Source organism: Cyphellophora europaea (assembly GCF_000365145.1).
Source record: "Cyphellophora europaea CBS 101466 unplaced genomic scaffold supercont1.1, whole genome shotgun sequence".
Lineage (NCBI taxonomy): Eukaryota > Fungi > Ascomycota > Eurotiomycetes > Chaetothyriales > Cyphellophoraceae > Cyphellophora > Cyphellophora europaea.
Window position 1 is genome coordinate 2,321,810 of NW_008481797.1, and position 17,342 is coordinate 2,339,151.

Below are 17,342 nucleotides of genomic sequence, written 5' to 3' on the forward strand. Positions count from 1 at the left end.
GTAGTGGTAGAGGGTATGATGCGGAGCTCAAGGATCTTGGGGGTTTGAATCGCTTGAGGGCAACGTGCAGGCTCTTACGGATAGTACCACTAGCTATTCAGTGAGAAACAAAATCAGCGTAAGTGATAATGGACGATAAAAAGTGAAGGTCGAGGGAGCTGCGACCCGGTTGGAGAAAGATCGTCTGGCGTGAGATGCCGAGGTTCCCCGGAAGATGCCGAGAGTGATACGCCGAAACGCTCGGTGTTGACGATGCTACTCCCCGGGTCTCGCTGTTGATACTGTACAGACTGTGCCTTCACACGGCATTCGCGGAGCTTGTAGGCTCTGTCTTGGTTAATTCAAAACGGCATCAAATGCTACTGTAGTTCTACCTGGGCATCTAATGGCCTAGGCGTCATCTCAAACTACGCCAAGAAATCTCAGGCAGTGAATATAATACCTCCACTTTCACTGCCTGAGCAGACCTCATGCTTCTCAGATCCTCATCGACCTGTTGAGATCGAATTGGAACCCACAAGACAGCTGCGGAATTTGCGAATACCGGTCCTGCAGCAGCCTCCGAGTATTCTGCAGTATCTGCACGTACGTGACGTTCCACTGATAGTCGTACTTCATGGTTTCCAAGAAAGCCCAGGACATGGCACCTGGGCCTTTGTCAGCACGTAGATGTCTCTTGGTCAGGCGCATAACTCACCAACATGTTTCCCCATAATAAAGGCATCGGCACTCGTTTGTTCGTCCTTACACCCACTCAACATGAATACACTTCTCTGCTCGTCATCCAAGCTCTGCAGCTTGTACAGCCCCTGCTCGTCTTCACCGCCCTCCTCGTCGAACTCATGTCTCAATCCTCTGAAGAAGTCCGTCGCTCCTGCGAGCAAATGCTTCGCAGCGCCCACTTTTTCGATGGTGAAACCGCCTTCGATTAAGCCCTGGGCCTCACCCATCAGGTGCATCCCGGCTCTGAAATTGTCCATCAGACTGATCCGGCCGTCCCCTTCAGCTTTATACACCCAAGGCAATTCCAGCGCGCTACCACTGTGGCAGCAGTCGAACACCACAAACAATGTGCTGCCCGGTGCTAGTCGCCTAACCAGAACTCGGTGCAACGTTCCGGAATCGATCTGTCCGTACCGCTGATAGTCAACTGGCACGATAGTGTCATCATAGCCAGAGCTTCTCTCACCCGTAGGATCGGGGACCTGGCCGCCGTGGCCGCTGTAGTGCAGGAAAAGAAAGCAGTCTGGTTCCGAAACCAGCCAGTCCATAGCCGCAAGAATATTGTGGCCGGTGGGATAGTAAGGGCCAGGGCCGCGCGACTCGGTCATGACTACCATGTTCTGTGGGTGAGTACTGTACCCACGGGAGATGAGGAAGGAGGCCATGTTCTGCACGTCGGACTCGCACCCTTGCAAGGGCTGCGGCTGGCCGCGGTAGTTGATACCAATCAGGAGGGATTTTCGACGGCCCGCCATGCTGAAGAGTAGTAAATCGTGAAGCGGCGGCCAATGGTAAATTGATGTGTATGCAAATCGCTTAAGGCTGCAAATGATCAAACGATGCTGCAAGAGGTGAGGAGCCCGCCGGCAGCGAGCCACCTTTACCAGGGACAAAACGTCCTACCTAAGCTTCTCTTCAACATAGCAAAACCGCTCTTTCAATGTCGACCCAGGGGGGTGGACGCGCGGCTATTTTAGGCACAACGTTTGGCTCAGCTGAGACTATGGCATTGACTCGGAGATGAGGTCATCCTTGACGGCCACCATGATCTACAAACCGCGCAATGTCCCTCAATAACGCCGAGTGTGGAGTACGTTAATGACCATCTTTGCGATGTTTAAGTCTTTGATAGTGGTGTGTGGCGTTACACTCTGCCGTTGAGCCAGCATCGACCAGTCCGCACGATGTGGGCGAGCAGGGGCTTGGGAGTCGACGCCACAATCGTATAGGGCCGTGGTACGTGGAAAGTTTACCCAAGGTATTGTGCGGGTCTAGTTGTATGTCCTCAGGCTTCTGGGGTAAATTGAGTCGCATTCGGTAGTAAGGACCTTTGTCATATCGATTGGACAAGGGTATACAGAACTCGAAAAGGGAGCAGCTGATGTTAACGTCCATCACTAGCCAAGAGCCTGCGGCGAGGAACCGCGGACTCTCTCCGCTGATCACTTCTTGACTGCAAGCGACCATGCGTCACTTTGATAGCAACTACGGCAGGCCGGCCCATCTCATCGTCCTCAATTATTTTGGCAACGACGCTCTTGGTCAAGAAGTTGCTTCTTGAGCTGCACTGAGAACCCTCAGGACCTCTTCATTCCCATGCTCTCAGACCTCCCAATCACCGAGCATGGCGTCAACAACATTGACATACTCTAGCCAGCGCTATGAACTACAACACACTACTCGAGTCTCACCTCCGAACTCGATAGACCCAGGAACCCATGACACTATGCCGGTCACCAAAGCCCATCCTTCCCTGGTTCAAAATCGCTACGTCGTTCTCGGTGCCGCGTGTATGGTCCTGTTCATTGGCATTGGGACGGTCAATACTTTCGGCATTTTCGAAGAGCACTACACGAACCACACTCTGCGCAATGAACCACCTGAGCGGATTATTGTCATAGGCTCCACAGCCGCCTCGCTCTATATGATCCTCGGTGTCTTTGCTGGTCGTGCCGCCGACTTGATCGGGTATCGCCCGTGCGTCTTTATTGGGTCCGTGCTGATGGCTGGAGCCAACTTCGCCGCCTCTATATCCACTACCTATGCACAGCTTTTGGCCAGCCAAGGCGTCATGTTCGGTCTCGGCCTTGCCTTCGCGTATCTTCCCGCCGTCTCGATCAGCCGAGCGCTCTTCCCAGGCTCTCACGGCGTGGCAAATGGCGTCGTGGTTTCCGGGGGCGCTGTGGGAGGTACCGCCTTACCGTACGTCGTCCGGACACTGATTGCTTCACGCGGGCTGGGAGAGTCCTTCCGCATCCTCGGATACATCTCAGTAGCTGCGCTGGCGCCGGCCTGCCTTCTCCTGCGTCCTCCCACACCCACCGTTCCGATCTGGAAGCGCCAGGCCGTCAATGGCCGCCGTCCACCTATCTTCGATCTGTCGCTCTTCCGCGACGCTCGATTTACATCGCTCCTTACCGCTTGCGCAGTCGCTATGTTCGGTTTTCTCCCGCGCTACTTCCTCCTACCCTCGTCGGCGATCGCCCGCGGAATCTCGCCCACCTTCACCGCCTGGCTACTTGGTCTGATGAATGGCCTTTCAATCATCGGCCGTGTTGGGGTCGGATGGTATGCAGATCGCTATGGCAAGGTATCAGCATTAAATCTCAGTTTCATACTCTGCGGAGCAGGGCACTTGGCGTTCTGGTTGCCCGGCGTGATGGTGCCGCACGCGCAGGGACAGACAACGATCACGGCCTTGTTCACATCCTTCGTCGTCTATTCGGGCATTTTCGGCAGTGGCTTCATCGCATTGTTCCCAGTAGTGGTCGCGCATCTGTTCGGCGCGGAAAACCTGGCGAGTAAGCAGGGTTTGCTGAACACGGTGGTCGGCGTTGGTGTGTTAGCAGGTCCCAGCGCGGCTTATGCTGTTGTTGGGGTCGGAGAAGGGAGGCGATGGGAGCTTGGAATAGTCATGGCCGGCTCCTTCATGCTATGCGGTGGCTTGCTGTTGTGGGTACTTCTCTCCCGACCACTAAAGCTGGCGGAGAGGACGAGGAGAACGAGCGTTTGAGGAAGTTCAGCGGCCAAAGATTCGTCTATTTTATGGTTGTTGGCGGATCTATGGTGGTCCATACGTCCCGCTATAACTACAGGCGTGCAAACACGCCGGCTTTCCTGCTCTCGTTCAAGGGTCTCTGCGCAACCTACAAGTCATCAGCAATTTCCACCTACAGTCGCGAGCGTGCTTCTGCGAACTTACAAAGAAAGCCTTGCCTCCATGCTCAGTCTCAAAAGTAACTGATCAAACCCGTTAGCAGAGACCACAGAACCACACCTCAACGACCTTCCCCCCACCAACATCACTCCCATCAGCAGCAATAACTTACTCGTCGAGTTCTTCGGGATGTAAAACACATCTCCCGCCCTGCAGGTGGCCTTGTTGCCGTTGCTGTCCGACAGCACAAACGTCCCCGACACCACATACTTGTACTCGGAGAAGCCAAAGGTGGTGGTGGCCTTGCAGCCCTTCTCGAGCGTGAAGAAGCCGGAGGTCATGGGCGCCGAGGGGTCGTCTTTGATGCTGGAGGCCGTGTCGCCGATCTGGATGTCCCGGTGCTCGTTGTACTGGTGGAGCTTGGCGTCCGAGGCGGACGAGAAGGTCTTGAGTGCGGGTGCCATGGTTTTTGAGACTGGGTCAATTTGGAACAGAGGGCATTGAGAATTGATGCATATCGCTGTAGATGCAGTATGTATAAGTAGATCGTTGTGTTAGCTTACATGCTGATATGGTGGAGCCGTGCTGGCCGGGCACTTTATTACCCTGTTTGGGCAAGGCATGCGGTGGACAACTTGTGCTCGCAAACCTGCATATAGCCACGGATCGATGCGCTGCAGGACTCTCAAGCTATGAGCACTATGCAAGTAAAGAACGATCGTACTGTGCTTTTTGTATTAAAAATAGTATTGACGCCATACTCTGTCGTAATATAACATACTATATTCAGAACTGGCTGCGTAAGAAGGCAGAAATGAGGACGTCGTTACTACGCTGCCCGGACGTGATCCGAAACACCCATTTTTTGCCCTATCCACGTTTCTGAGTGTGAACCGTCTCTTTTCCGAAGCCGCTGGGCTTTATATGCAACACTCTGTTCCCGATTCTGCGGTGTGCCCTAGGATGTTCCTGCTTCCACCACCTTGCACGTCAACGTCAGTCCATCTACAACTCACGCGATCGTATGTCGTGAGCCGTACTCTCGTCTTGGGTATTCCCGGAAAACACATTGTCTCGCTTGAAAAACGGCCTGGTCTAGCCTTCGTGAGACGTCCAGTTTCCTTGCTTGGGCCACTTTATACTAGGCGGTAACAGCGTGGCAGCTGTGCTTAGAGACTGGGCCAACACCGTCTTCGGTTGCGTCCAGAAAGGGTCGCATGCCGTCAGCCGGCAGATTGGGGTATGACGTTTTGCCTGGGACCAAGTTTCATCCTCCTGCTCGCCATTCACAGATACAGAGACTCTCCAAATCGCCAATAATGGCGTTTTCGTCACGCTTTTTGAGCGAGAGACCTCTGCTACCTGGCGTCGATCGCTTTGCGCTGGGCGGGCTGTAGTCTTCAAATTCTGCTTCATCGATCTCGATCGTGTCAGCCCCAACATATGGTGTTACTGACCAGTCTTGTTGCACTTCCATCTGTTGACAATATGGTTCGATATTATCGTGAGGCTTTCGCTTCTCAACCATCTTGATCATCCTGGGGAAACTTGGATGGGTTCCTTGGGCAGGGAAAGGACTTGAGCTTTGGGCTCTCTTGCGGCGTGCTTTGGGGCCGAACCATTCCGATGATGTTGGTGAAGGGGCAGGTGTGGTATATGCTTCTAGCGGCGATCCTGACTTTGTGGGCGTGGTCATCGTTGAGGGTGTCGAAGGTGAAGCCGTCTTGGGGTATCCGCTCATGACGGCGGCGGCACTGACAGTACTTGATTCCACGTCCTGCTCAAGGAAAATCCAGAATTCTTCGACCGTCTGGTTCCAGAAGCAGTACCAAGGCTTGTCGCCTTTTTCAAGATATTCATCGGTATACGTAGGACTGCGCTGTTGAAGTTTATGCTTGCCTTCGGATCGCTTGTCGAAATTGTTGGGGTCGAGGTAACTTTCGGGTACTAGTAGATCTGTCAGCGGTGATGATGCTCAGCCAAGGATTGGACTCACATATAATAATCTTGTCAAACAGATGGCTGAAGAACATCGCCACACCGTAGGCACGATTGTCAATGTCTTCGACAGGCTGCATTGCAAACTTTGTGCCATTAAAATCGGGCGGCTGCGGGCCATAACGAAACCGTTGGGGAATGAGTGAGTAATCATCGAACTGGATGCTGAGATCGCTGCCCTGGTTGACGGCTGGGTCCTCTTCCAGAACAGTGATGCCAAGGGATGCAACGCCAGTGTTCATACAATCCCACACATTGCTAAGCGCTTGATTCGTGACGCACTTCTCGACCTGACCGATGTTACTAAGAGGAATGGTGTAGTGTCCCGTGGGGCAGGGTGGTGTCGAAGGACCCGTTGTTACAGGGTCAGCATCGAGCCAGACAGTGGTCGTGGCTGACGAACCCGCTTTAGCGTGATCAACACCTTTCCTGTTGCCGACCACACCACCAACGACACCCCCGACCGCAGCGGAAACGATGATGACGACGACCAACAAGATCAAGATGACGAGGGGGATGCCACAACATTTTCGCTTTTTGCTGCGTTCGTATAAACCCTCTTTCCTAGCTACCTCGCCTTGATCTTGTTCCTCGGCTGGTGGATTCAACTCTAATTCGGAAGTAGTCTGATTTGGCGACAAGGTCGAGGCATCTGTCGTCGCTGATGATGGGACTTCGTTGGCGGTGTTATTTTGGTTGATGTTGGCCATGTCACCCTTAGCGACGACGTTGTCAGCATATCTTGTATATGGTGGCAGTTGCTCGACGTGACCATCTGAGCCTACGATGTCACCAGTGTCGTTACCTGATGACGACGAGCCTGACTGGAAACTTGGTGTAACGTTTGCAAACCCTAGCGGCGGTACGACAATGGAGTTCTCGTCATCGTCTTCTTCTGGAACGGCGTTCTGGTACATGCCGTATGGGTGTTCTGGGCCACCTTGCGGCACGAATGGTCGTTCCACTGGCCGGACTGTGGATTCACTGGCAATGCTGGAAGCTCTTGTGACTTGAGGGTACAGTGCATATGGTTGACTGGGAGCAGTAGGACCATTGTAAGGGCTTTGAGGTCGGTTGACTCGTGATGATATGCTGAGTGAGCTCCGTGTGTCAGTGTCGGAGGTGGCATCGCGCTGAGAACCATCGGCCGGTAACGGTCGTTTCGACGTTGAAGGGAGCCGCTGTGCAGACATATGGGGAGGAAGGGCGGAGATAGGAACGGTGGATGCTTGGGGATCGTCTGAGGCGTCGCGAGGGCCAATCGTGAGGTCTACAGAGTCCTGGATGGAATCAACCGGAGTGATGCCACCAGAGTCCGAGTGTTCGAGGGCATATTCGTCACTGAAAACATTGGTTGTCTGAGTGTTGCCAGACGCGATGGAATTTGGACGCGACGATTGACTTCCAGATCTCCTGACTGCGTCGTCGCCAGGAGTAGAATTGGACGGTGCCATCGGGGCTGTGCACCCAGCCAATTCAAGCGAAGTGGAAAGCCCCGGTCTATCGCAACGCGGCGGCGATAAGGCTCGATATAGGTCGAGAAGGAATATCGTGCGATGGCATAGGATTTTTCGGGCAACGGCGTCGAGCGACTTTCGTGGTGAAATACAGGATATTGAATGAGAGCGGATGAGATTGACGTCGAAGAGGAGGACGGGCGAGGGAGAGGAGCAGGGCGGTGCAGGAGGAGAGCAGATCGCCCAATAGCACAGGCGCAGGTCGCGGGTGTCATTGGGAACCAGCGTGGGCCAGGATAAACTTTCCTTGGCTATTCCGGCGCTGGGAGTCTGCGAGATCAGCCAAAGGCCCTAGAGAAAGGTGCTCGGGCGTCCAAAACGGGGATCCGGCATGCGAAATTCTCTCCCGCTGACCCTCCACTTCTCTCTAGCCCGCCAGATCCGTTGTAAGAAACCCGGATGCACAAAAGTCGGGCCCGTCTGCTGCTAGCCTAGCATGTCTCTTGTGTTCCTCTATGCACATGGCAAGTAAAGGTCTCCCGCCTTCGTTCTGATTTGCCGTTACGGCTGTGCGCCGTCGAACTCGATCCCCGGTTGCTACAGCGTTCGCCACTTACCACTGCATTGCGCTGCGGCCGCTATTCCCCTCATAGATTTACTTCTTGGGTGCATACTTGGCATTGCCGTCATCGATTGCATTGGTGCAGATGTATTTCGATCGTCTGGTGTGTGTTGCTGATCACTCGTGAGCATCCGCAAGGGAAGTTCCTGGCTCTTGCGCACGCTAGATTTGGTATTCAGCCTGTGCAATCGGAAGCGAAACCCAGCGTTCAGTGGCTGTAACATTAGCCGGATTACGATACGCGACATTCGCGACGTTCGCATTTCGGACTTCGGACGAGACTTCTTTTCCCTGGTATCATACCCTTCACCATGTCTGCAGTTTCAAGTCACGCAGAGGTGCAGAGCCTGCTGCGCTTCTTGACGAAGGATGCGAGGCTCCCGCTGGGCGAAGCAATGTCGATGATCGGTCCTTTGAAAAAATTACAGCTGCTTTCGCCTGAAGCTGTAGCTCAAGCGCAACACGCCGACCTCAAGGTCGTATTTACTGATGACAAGATCTTGAAACAGGTCGTGAATGCTGCAAAGCGTGTATCGAACCCCACCAAGCGCGGGCCGGGCAAACGTCGTGCTGTTCCTCGACACAGCGATGCTTCCAACACCGCAGATGAGGAAGCTGCGTTAGCCCTTCCTACCGCCGAGGTGACTGAGGATGACCTGAGCACCATTCGCATTGAGACGAATCGAGCCCCGCTCTTCCTAGCTTTTGCTCTTACAGTATTGGCCTACACGCAGGCAGACCAGCCACTATCAAGCAGACTATCTCTAGCGCAGGCAGTCGTGAGTGCCGGTGCCCAGAGCAAAGCAAAATATATCGGCCTCACAACAGACAGAACAGCAGAGGAGGATGGATGGGCACAAGGGCAGCCTAAGATCCGTATCATGGGCCGTGACATTGCTGTGATGAGAAGACATGTTCCCGTTCCTGCTGCCACATCCGATGACAGCCAGGAGACTATCAGAGCCGTCGAGCCTTCTCATAACTCATTCTGGGGTATTGACCTCGATGCCCTGCGCAAGGCCAACGGGCCACTGATCGCTGATAAAAACACCAAGAGCCCGGCTGGTCCGCCGATACATACACCGCAGGCTGCGAGGCAATATCTACTTAAGTCTATGTTGGTCATTGAGAATGGTGAGAACGGAGGCGAACAACAGTCGCCAAATTCCAAGAAAGTCAAGAAGCCGACCGCAGCAGAGATAATGGCCAGGAAACAGGAAGCAGCCGCGATGGTACTCAAAGCTATTGACATTGTCTGCAACTCCTGGAAGGACACATTGACAACTGACGAGCTCGACCGACGAGCACAGAACTGGTATGCTCTGGTGAGACCCGATGTCGAGCAAGGCAAAGCTGGCTGGGGCCAGCGCGGGCAAGTTGAACTCGCCCAAATCTTGAGACTCAAACGAACGCCATAAAACCTAGCCGTAGGCTGCACCAATGAGTAACAGTACGAATCTTGAACATTCAATCTTTCAAGAATCATTGCTCTTCTTCGGATCGCCGACATCACCTTTCCAGTAGGTTGGCGGCACCTGATCTTGGTTAGGTGGTGTTGTGCTCTATGTGAAAACCACTCACCTTGTTATCATCTTCCGAAAGTTGATTCACGCTCTTGTCAGCCCTATCCCGCATTTCTTCATTGTGCTTCTTGACCTCTGGATTGTCTGATTCTGAGGACGACTTCGGTTGTTGTATAGCAGGACTACCTTTGCCGCTGCTAGCTCCATCATGAGAAAGCTCCGTAGACGAGGGCTGACCAGAGGATGAGGCAGATCCCGAAGACGAGCTCTCTTGACCCTTGCTGGCAGGAGCGTCCGGTCCAGGGTGTTCAAGGTCACGTCTCGGGTTTGAATTGCTTTCTTGGTAACCAGAATCACCGCCACCGTAAGACTGATGTGCAAAGCGGCGCGGGATTGAGGTGTGGGCGGGAGGCAGGCGGACTCGAGAGCAACGAGCGACTGTGCGGAAGACACTCATGATTGATGTTTGGAAATTTGGAAAACGTGGAAGATCTTGAACCTGCGGCCGTGTAGCTGCTACTAAATAGAAAGTATTTGACAGTCCCGACACTGATATCCGTTCCAGACCTGTGATGTCATTATTTTTACGGTCTGATCCGCATATTACAAGCTATAGCCTCCGAGTCGCGTCAATATCGTGAGTGTTACTTGTGAAGCAAGGGGTGTAGGTACGCATATGGTGCGCACTACTTGACAGACGTCGTTGCTGGCGCGTGTTTAGCATATACTGCAAAGTAGTCGACGCTGGCGAAGGTTCCCCAGACGGAGAAAGCTTCCGCGTTGCCGATGACGTCTTAAACGGTTGCTGTGAGGACACAGCGCCTCCACAGAATGGCCTGCGGATGGCTGCAACTCGATGCTTCATTGGCGGAAGTCGCGAACAGAACGTCACTGTTCGTCAAGCAAGCCTGGTTTGTCCCCTCTGCCTGTTGACCTTTTCATACAAAACCACTTGTCATCTCGCAAATTCTTTCTACCCACCACCTGAATTTCAAACTCTCTGGATCCCAGCCTTACCCACGATGAGATTCACACACTTCCTCGTCGCAGGCCTCGCCTCGACCGTTGCCGCCAGCACTTGGTTCAGCAAGGCCGGTGAGTTTCGTACGTTGGTACCAAAAATTAGCCACTAACATTAGTAGCCTACAACAAATGGCACGAAACTGAGCTCGAGCGTTGGCTCTCGGATCATGATATCCCGTACCCAACACCAGCAGACCGTAAAGACCTCGAAGACCTGGTGAAGAACAACTGGCAAAGCCGTGTTGTCGATCCTCTCAGCACCGCTGGCGACCAGACCACCAACTCCTACGATTCCGTCAAGGACTGGATCTTTGACAGGTAAAGCCTTGTACTGCCTCATATGTTATATTGCTAACACGTCGCAGCTGGACCGAGTCACAGCTCAAGTCCTTCCTAGACCATAACAAGATTACTCCTTCCCAGCCAAGAACCCGTGACGTCTACTTGACTAGTGCCCGTCAGAACTACGACTCCATCGCGAAGAAGCTCGGAGAATACTCTGCCTACCCTGGCGACTGGTTGTACTCAACCTGGTCTGACTCTGATCTCAAGGAATTCCTTGATTCTCATGGATACCCCGCTCCGCAACCCTCCTCTCGCGACAAGCTCATTGCCTCTGTCCGCCGCAACTCTCGTCTAGCTTCGCTCAATGTCCAGGCTGCTGCATCATCTGCTAGCGGCTCCGCTGCCTCAGCTCAAGCTAGCCTCAGTGACGCCCTCTTTGATGCTTGGTCTGATAGCAAGCTCAAGGAGTTCCTCGATGAGCACGGAGTTCCAGTGCCTCAGGGAAGCAAAAAGAACGAGCTCGTTGCTCTCGCCCGCAAACACCGTGCTAGCCTCGTTGGTAACCAGGCCTCCTCTGTTTCAGGTAGCGCTGCTTCTGCGTTTGGTGCTGCTACTACTCGCGCCGGCAACGAGTACGCCAAGGCCTCAGATGATGCTTCTCTGGCCGCAGAAGATGCCTTCAACAATGCTGTCGACACCTGGTCCGAATCGCGCTTGAAGGCCTTCCTCGACGCCCGTGGCGTACCTGTTCCTCAAGGCAGCAAGAAGGACGAGCTCGTAAAAGAGGTTCGTCTCAACAAGCACAAAGCCCAGAGCGGTTGGTCTGCATGGACGTTCGACACATGGACAGTCGAGAATCTACAGAAGTACCTCCAGGCCCGCGGCAAGGACAGCAAGAAGACTGCCAAAGCTTCCCGTGATGATCTCGTCAAGCAGGCCCAGGATGCGTATGCTTCGGCATCTAAAACTGGTGGCAGCGAGTATGCCTCCGTGACCAACTACCTGGCTTCGCAAACCGATGCCGCCAAGGACACCACCTTCGACACCTGGTCGGAGAGTGACATCAAGCACTACCTGGATAGCTATGGCGTCAGCAACTACCAGGGTTCCAACCTGAACGAACTTCGTGCCGAGGCCCGCAAGCAGTACAACTTCTTCAAATACGGAACCTCGACTCCGTCGGGCACCATCTTCGAGCGCATTAAGAGCGGTCTCCAGTGGATTCTCGGCCAAGCTTCAGCTGGCGCTCAGACTGGCAGTGTCCAGGCTTCCAAGTCTGCTAGCTCTGCTGCTTCAGTGGCTTCCAAGAGCGCGACTTCAGCTCGATCGGAGCTGTGAACTGGCTTCAAATACGCTCTACATTAGTGGAGTGATGATGCAAGGATCCATGGGTCATACCAAAATGGTTGGTTTGGCGTGCTAGGTAACTTTGGTCTGGCCTTTTCAGAGTGGCGCATAACGAAAAATCGTGCGCTAAGTAGCGTTAGATGGGACAGCTTTTACCCAAAGGTTTCCGTAGTACGATACCCTCAATGGAATGAATGATATGATAGTCATCAAAACTGTGACAACGATTCGGACTGCATTCGAACAAGCTCTGCAGGTGGGTCTTGCTTGGTCAAGACAGAACTAGGGTGTAGCGAACTGGAGGAAGAAGTATCGTATGAACTAGTCAGAATTGAGGAGAGTTGGAGGCCACAATTGAAACCCCATCCGACGGAAGCTCCTTTGATCCCCTTATGGCAGGAAGCCTGCCTTTTTCGACATATCCGCCTTGGCTTTCAACCGGGGTTTAGACTCGCCAGTGACCTGACCTGGTTGGAATTGCCCCACCGCGCAGGTGTTCCTGGGCTTGCGCGGAATATCAACCTGCCTCTGCGCCACGAACAAGACCTTTTCCTTTACCGCTGTCCCTGGACGTCCCATTCATCATGGCAACGAGCGGTGTCACCGACACCTCTACCACTGTCTCCGTAATCTCACAGACTGGCAGCCCCGACGGCATTCCACCTCGTACATCTTCCATGCTCACCTTCCGTCTTACCTCTCACTGACTTTCCATGCTCAGTCCTCCGCGAGCGCCAGCTCCTCGCACAAGACACCTTCTACTGGCTCTTCACACCCCTGAACGTCTCCCTAGTTCTCCTCGTCGTCACGCTCCTGTACCTCCGCTTCCGCCCCGCTGCCCCAGTCGAGCTACCCACCGGCCCACCAGCCACTGTTTTCCGCACCTTCACGCCACGGACACTACTGCCCAACAACGGCACGAAAGACCAGCCAGTGTATTTGGCAGTCAAAGGGAAGGTGTACGATGTGACATCTGGAAGGAACTTCTATGGACCTGGAGGGCCGTATGAGAACTTCGCCGGCAGGGATGCCACGAGAGGACTGGCGTGCCAGAGCTTTGATGAGGAGATGTTGACAAAGGATTTGGATGGGCCGTTGGATCCGTGTACGGATCTCACTAGTGAACAGCTCGAGAACCTGAACGGGTGGGTAGAAAGGTTTGACGAAAAGGTAGGTGTCCTCGATCCCGTCCGCCAGACCGGGACAGTGGCTGACGCTAGGTGCAGTATCTGGTTGTGGGAAAGCTGATAGCATTCAAGAGGGTAAGTCTATGCGGTTGCGCTGGGGGACCGTGTGCTGACTGTTGTAACAGACCGAGTTTCATTAAGGTGGTGCATGCAGCACATGTGCAAGTCGCGTGGGAGCTGCTCAGGAGGTAATGGCTGAGCGTGGTTGCCAGACCGGATAACGCAAAAGCTGAACGTTTGTATGCAGCACCAACATAATCGTTGAGAACGGCAATGGACCTCTTCGCACCGGCATGATCCTGTCTTCCGCACGTCCAGAAGCAATGCGTTTATCTCGCCTGGAAGTTGACAGCCCCGTAGAGCTGCGATGTCTACTCGCGCGTTGCTATCATTGAATTCTTGGCTCAAGAACATACTTCGTTCTGTATAGCTAAGCTACCTGCCCTTGCCGAAACCGTTACCAGACCCGTTTCTCATGGAAGCTCCGTCGAAGAGTACGCTTGCTCGACCGGAGGATTTTTTTGGTGAATTATCAGTTGGTCGTCGGTACCATCACGATCACCATTGCCGCCCCGTCGCCACATCCCTTTGCCTCGCACAAGCCTCATCTGCGGGGGCTCCGCAGCTTCCTACTTGCCGCCGGAAGAGGGCGTGTACTTGGAGTATCCACCGCCGTTGTTGTAGTAGGTGCTGCCGTTCGGGTTGCTGTAGTAGTAAGAGCCGTTGTTGTTGGAGTAGTGGTAGGAATTACTGTTGCTGGCGCTGGAGCCGTAGTCGCGCGAACAGTAATGGTTGCCTTGGCTATTGGTGCCGCTTGAGGTAGTGGTGTAGCCGCCATTGCTATTGGAGCCGGAGCCGGACCCAGAGCCTGAAGAGGAGTTGTTGTTGTTGTTGTTGTTGTTCGAAGACATGGTGTCAGTGGATATGGCCTTGAACGGGATCGGGTTGCGGGTGTGTCGTTCTCGGGGAGGACGGTTGAGCTTGTAGAGCGGGGAGATTGGGAGTGGGAGGGGCACCTAGGCTGAAGCTATCTGAGGAAGCCCTTCTCTGGTGGAGGCCGGCATATACTTCACTGATTTCCTCAGATGAGCTTAGTACGGCGGCAAGTGACACCTGGCCGTAAAGCGATATAAGTCGTCTAGTCACTACATCACTCTTCATTGACTGGCGATTTGTGGCGGGCTCGCGAAGCTAAACTGCTCGAACGATGGACACCAGTATCACGTCTTGCTGCCCTAGGCTGTACAGCGACGGTTGCTATCAAGGTTTTAGAGTCTCTCCTAGCCAACAGCCACGGCATCTGTACACCTACTGTTGCTTTTGCGCCTGTACGTGGCTTCCCTGCGCCTTTTCCTCGCAACTTGACGCACGGGTGTCTGGGTCTTGCCTGATCCTACTGAAAGATACTGAATGTGGTACGACTTGTGAATCAAGCCTGAGTGACACTGGCTTGGGTTCTCGCAAGATCGAATACATGAAGTGATGTAGGAAGAATACAACCACAGACAGCGATCAGTGCCTGCGGTCTGCTTCCGCAACTAGCAAGGACTCCCCAACCAGTCGAGACCTGCTACCGCTGCCGCAAATTGCCTGATTGGATCAGGTCTTGTAGAAGCTCCCGCCCTGCAACATCTGTCGCTGTCTGATCGCACGCAAAAGCGGCAGGCCCTTCAGTACGGTCATTCAGCTGTGTTGCTGGGGAATGGGAACCGGAATGGGTAAGTAGTATGTTCGTTGTGGGAAGGTGGAGGTCTGTCTGGTAGCGGCTCAGGCTTTGCGGGCAGCCGACCCCGTGCAGTACCGTCACGCCTATTGGCGCGGGAACAAGAAGTTCTCCTGATTGTATAAGCATTAGACCGCATACTTTGCGTTCTTGGGAGTCATACACAAACACTAGGTACTATTAGAAGGAAGGCGTTGTTACTGCTGGGGCGATGGATTCATTGCCCGCGAGAATTTGAAAAGCGATAGTCCGGCTTGCCAGTGGCTATACATTTTTCTGTCCGTTCGAGCTTCGCCACCGGACTCGAGATCTTGCGCATGTTGGACGCATCAATTTGACCTCATCTCTCACGGCACGGCTTTCTAGCACTGCATCCATCATGACTGTCGATAACAAGCCCGCCATCGATCTTTCTCTTGCCGGGCTCACTGGCACTTCTGCCATCGCAGGTCCACCTCCAGCTCAGGAGTCAGACATCCTCGAAACACAACCTACCAACACCAGCGATGGCGACTATGGAGCCAGGCCGCCCTACTTCCAGTCGACCTTCAAAGAATGCCTCTTCGTCCTCACGACCACAGTCGCTGTGGGGCAGTCGTCGATTGTAAGAACGATTCCATTATTCTCTTTGCAGATTCCAGTCTTGGACCAGACACTGCTCTCACAAGACGTGACCCGTCTGTACCATAATCTTTCCATCTCCAACTGGAAATGCCCTTCTTCAGCCTGCTGGATCCTGCTAACAATCTCCAGTTCGGCGGCGCGATCCTCACCATGACTGCCTCAATCTCCAAGTCCCTACACATGACCGACGCCGAACTGACCTGGCTGTGGGCGGCACAGAACCTCGCAGGCGGCGCCTTCCTGTTGCTCTTTGGCCGCGTCGCCGACCTCTTCGGGCGTCGCTGGATGCTTGTCGCCTCCCTGGGCAGCTACGCCGTGGTGCTGCTGGTAGCCGGCTTTGCCACTAGTGCTGTTTATGCCGATGTCATGAGTGGCTTGCTCGGCGTCTGCGCCGCCGCGGCGGTGCCACCGGCCATCGGGAAGCTGGGGGCTGTGTATGCGCAGCCCAGCTGGCGCAAGAATCGCGCGTTTGCATGCTTTAGCGCCGGCTACCCGGTGGGCTTCGTTCTGGGTGCGTTCATTGCTGGCGTGGCGACACAAGTGAGTAGTTGGCGGGCCGCACTGTGGACTATGAGTGTGGTATTCGGCGGCTTCACGATACTGGCGCTGTGGACGGTGCCGAAGGATGAGGAGCAGCAGTTGAGCATCGGATGGCGCACGTGGAGAGAGTTTGATGTGCTGGGGGCGCTATTGACGGTGGCCGGGATAGGGATGTTCACGGCGAGCTTTACATTGACTGGGGACGCGCCGAAAGGATGGGCGCAGGAATACGTGATCGTGTTGTTGGTCCTTGGAGCAGTATGCGTGGCAGCCTTTTTGTGGTGGCAGGCGGTTTGCAAGACGCCGTTGATGCCATTGAGGGTCTTCCGAGACAAGAACTTCTCGATCCTGCTGACGGTGTTGAGTTTGGGCAACATGTCGTTTGCAGGGAACTTGTTTTGGATCACGCTGTTGTGGCAACGAATTGAGCGCCAGAGTCCGCTTCAGGTGGCAGTGAGGCTCTTACCTAGTGGGATGGGAGGCATACTCGTCAACATCACTGCCGGGTTCATTATGCACAGAGTCAGCAATAAGTGTGAGTCAAGCTCTATTCACCCTCGGATGATACACGAAATCGATACTGACCTTAGAAGTGCTCATGGTCATTGCTTCGATAAGCATGGCCGTTGCCAGCAGTCTTTGGAGTGCCACGGGTCCTGATTTGTCCTATTGGGACTTGAGCTTCGTTGCGCAAATCTGCTCGGTCATCGGTGTCGACTTTATGTTTACTGTTACCAATATGTATGTTATGAGTTCTTTGCCAGCTCATCAGCAGTCGATTGCGGGAGGGATATTTAACACAGTTACGCGACTTGTTTCTACCGTGGGGCTCGCCGTCCAGACAGCCGTATACAATGGAGCAGGCGGCGCCTCAGAAGGACCAGATTCATTGAGGTATCGACCATATCAGGCCACGGTCTGGGTTTCACTGGCAGGGACATGCATCGGGCTCGCCCTGGTCCCATGGTTGACGTTAGGCACACAGGGCCACAGGAAGAAGGTCTCGTGACGTGGCAAGTTGGCAATTCACTTGTTCAGGTTGGTCATGGCCCGAATGTAAGATCCGAATTTTGACAGCAACCATGTCACGAACTGTATAGGCCATGCTTCACTGCTGACAGCTTCTTGGTCAT

At 54.0% G+C, this 17,342-nt stretch overlaps 10 protein-coding genes across 10 annotated transcripts; 5 read left to right on the top strand and 5 right to left on the bottom strand.

Annotated features, from left to right (window-relative positions):
• Positions 1–477: 477 nt before the first annotated feature.
• On the bottom strand, positions 478–1,478 carry HMPREF1541_00884 (uncharacterized protein; the record flags this gene model as incomplete). The annotated part of the gene is made up of 2 exons (XM_008713187.1): positions 478–647; positions 698–1,478. The coding sequence occupies 2 exons, from the start codon at positions 1,476–1,478 to the stop codon at positions 478–480; spliced, it is 951 nt and encodes a 316-aa protein (XP_008711409.1).
• A 971-nt stretch (positions 1,479–2,449) lies between these two features.
• On the top strand, positions 2,450–3,736 carry HMPREF1541_00885 (uncharacterized protein; the record flags this gene model as incomplete). The annotated part of the gene is made up of 1 exon (XM_008713188.1): positions 2,450–3,736. The coding sequence occupies one exon, from the start codon at positions 2,450–2,452 to the stop codon at positions 3,734–3,736; it is 1,287 nt and encodes a 428-aa protein (XP_008711410.1).
• Positions 3,737–3,812: 76 nt separating this feature from the next.
• On the bottom strand, positions 3,813–4,344 carry HMPREF1541_00886 (uncharacterized protein; the record flags this gene model as incomplete). Its single annotated transcript, XM_008713189.1, has 3 exons — positions 3,813–3,869; positions 3,926–3,963; positions 4,053–4,344. 3 exons carry the CDS (start codon positions 4,342–4,344, stop codon positions 3,813–3,815), a joined length of 387 nt encoding a protein of 128 aa, XP_008711411.1.
• Positions 4,345–5,147: 803 nt separating this feature from the next.
• HMPREF1541_00887 (uncharacterized protein) lies at positions 5,148–7,332 on the bottom strand (the record flags this gene model as incomplete). The annotated part of the gene is made up of 2 exons (XM_008713190.1): positions 5,148–5,827; positions 5,877–7,332. 2 exons carry the CDS (start codon positions 7,330–7,332, stop codon positions 5,148–5,150), a joined length of 2,136 nt encoding a protein of 711 aa, XP_008711412.1.
• A 936-nt stretch (positions 7,333–8,268) lies between these two features.
• HMPREF1541_00888 (uncharacterized protein) lies at positions 8,269–9,375 on the top strand (the record flags this gene model as incomplete). Its single annotated transcript, XM_008713191.1, has 1 exon — positions 8,269–9,375. The coding sequence occupies one exon, from the start codon at positions 8,269–8,271 to the stop codon at positions 9,373–9,375; it is 1,107 nt and encodes a 368-aa protein (XP_008711413.1).
• A 57-nt stretch (positions 9,376–9,432) lies between these two features.
• HMPREF1541_00889 (uncharacterized protein) lies at positions 9,433–9,937 on the bottom strand (the record flags this gene model as incomplete). The annotated part of the gene is made up of 2 exons (XM_008713192.1): positions 9,433–9,492; positions 9,539–9,937. The coding sequence occupies 2 exons, from the start codon at positions 9,935–9,937 to the stop codon at positions 9,433–9,435; spliced, it is 459 nt and encodes a 152-aa protein (XP_008711414.1).
• A 565-nt stretch (positions 9,938–10,502) lies between these two features.
• Positions 10,503–12,126, top strand: HMPREF1541_00890 (uncharacterized protein; the record flags this gene model as incomplete). Its single annotated transcript, XM_008713193.1, has 3 exons — positions 10,503–10,575; positions 10,623–10,821; positions 10,869–12,126. The coding sequence occupies 3 exons, from the start codon at positions 10,503–10,505 to the stop codon at positions 12,124–12,126; spliced, it is 1,530 nt and encodes a 509-aa protein (XP_008711415.1).
• Positions 12,127–12,719: 593 nt separating this feature from the next.
• On the top strand, positions 12,720–13,462 carry HMPREF1541_00891 (uncharacterized protein; the record flags this gene model as incomplete). The annotated part of the gene is made up of 4 exons (XM_008713194.1): positions 12,720–12,801; positions 12,857–13,305; positions 13,362–13,397; positions 13,448–13,462. 4 exons carry the CDS (start codon positions 12,720–12,722, stop codon positions 13,460–13,462), a joined length of 582 nt encoding a protein of 193 aa, XP_008711416.1.
• Positions 13,463–13,951: 489 nt separating this feature from the next.
• HMPREF1541_00892 (uncharacterized protein) lies at positions 13,952–14,233 on the bottom strand (the record flags this gene model as incomplete). The annotated part of the gene is made up of 1 exon (XM_008713195.1): positions 13,952–14,233. The coding sequence occupies one exon, from the start codon at positions 14,231–14,233 to the stop codon at positions 13,952–13,954; it is 282 nt and encodes a 93-aa protein (XP_008711417.1).
• A 1,191-nt stretch (positions 14,234–15,424) lies between these two features.
• HMPREF1541_00893 (uncharacterized protein) lies at positions 15,425–17,218 on the top strand (the record flags this gene model as incomplete). The annotated part of the gene is made up of 3 exons (XM_008713196.1): positions 15,425–15,649; positions 15,799–16,744; positions 16,803–17,218. 3 exons carry the CDS (start codon positions 15,425–15,427, stop codon positions 17,216–17,218), a joined length of 1,587 nt encoding a protein of 528 aa, XP_008711418.1.
• Between the last annotated feature and the right edge of the window lie 124 nt (positions 17,219–17,342).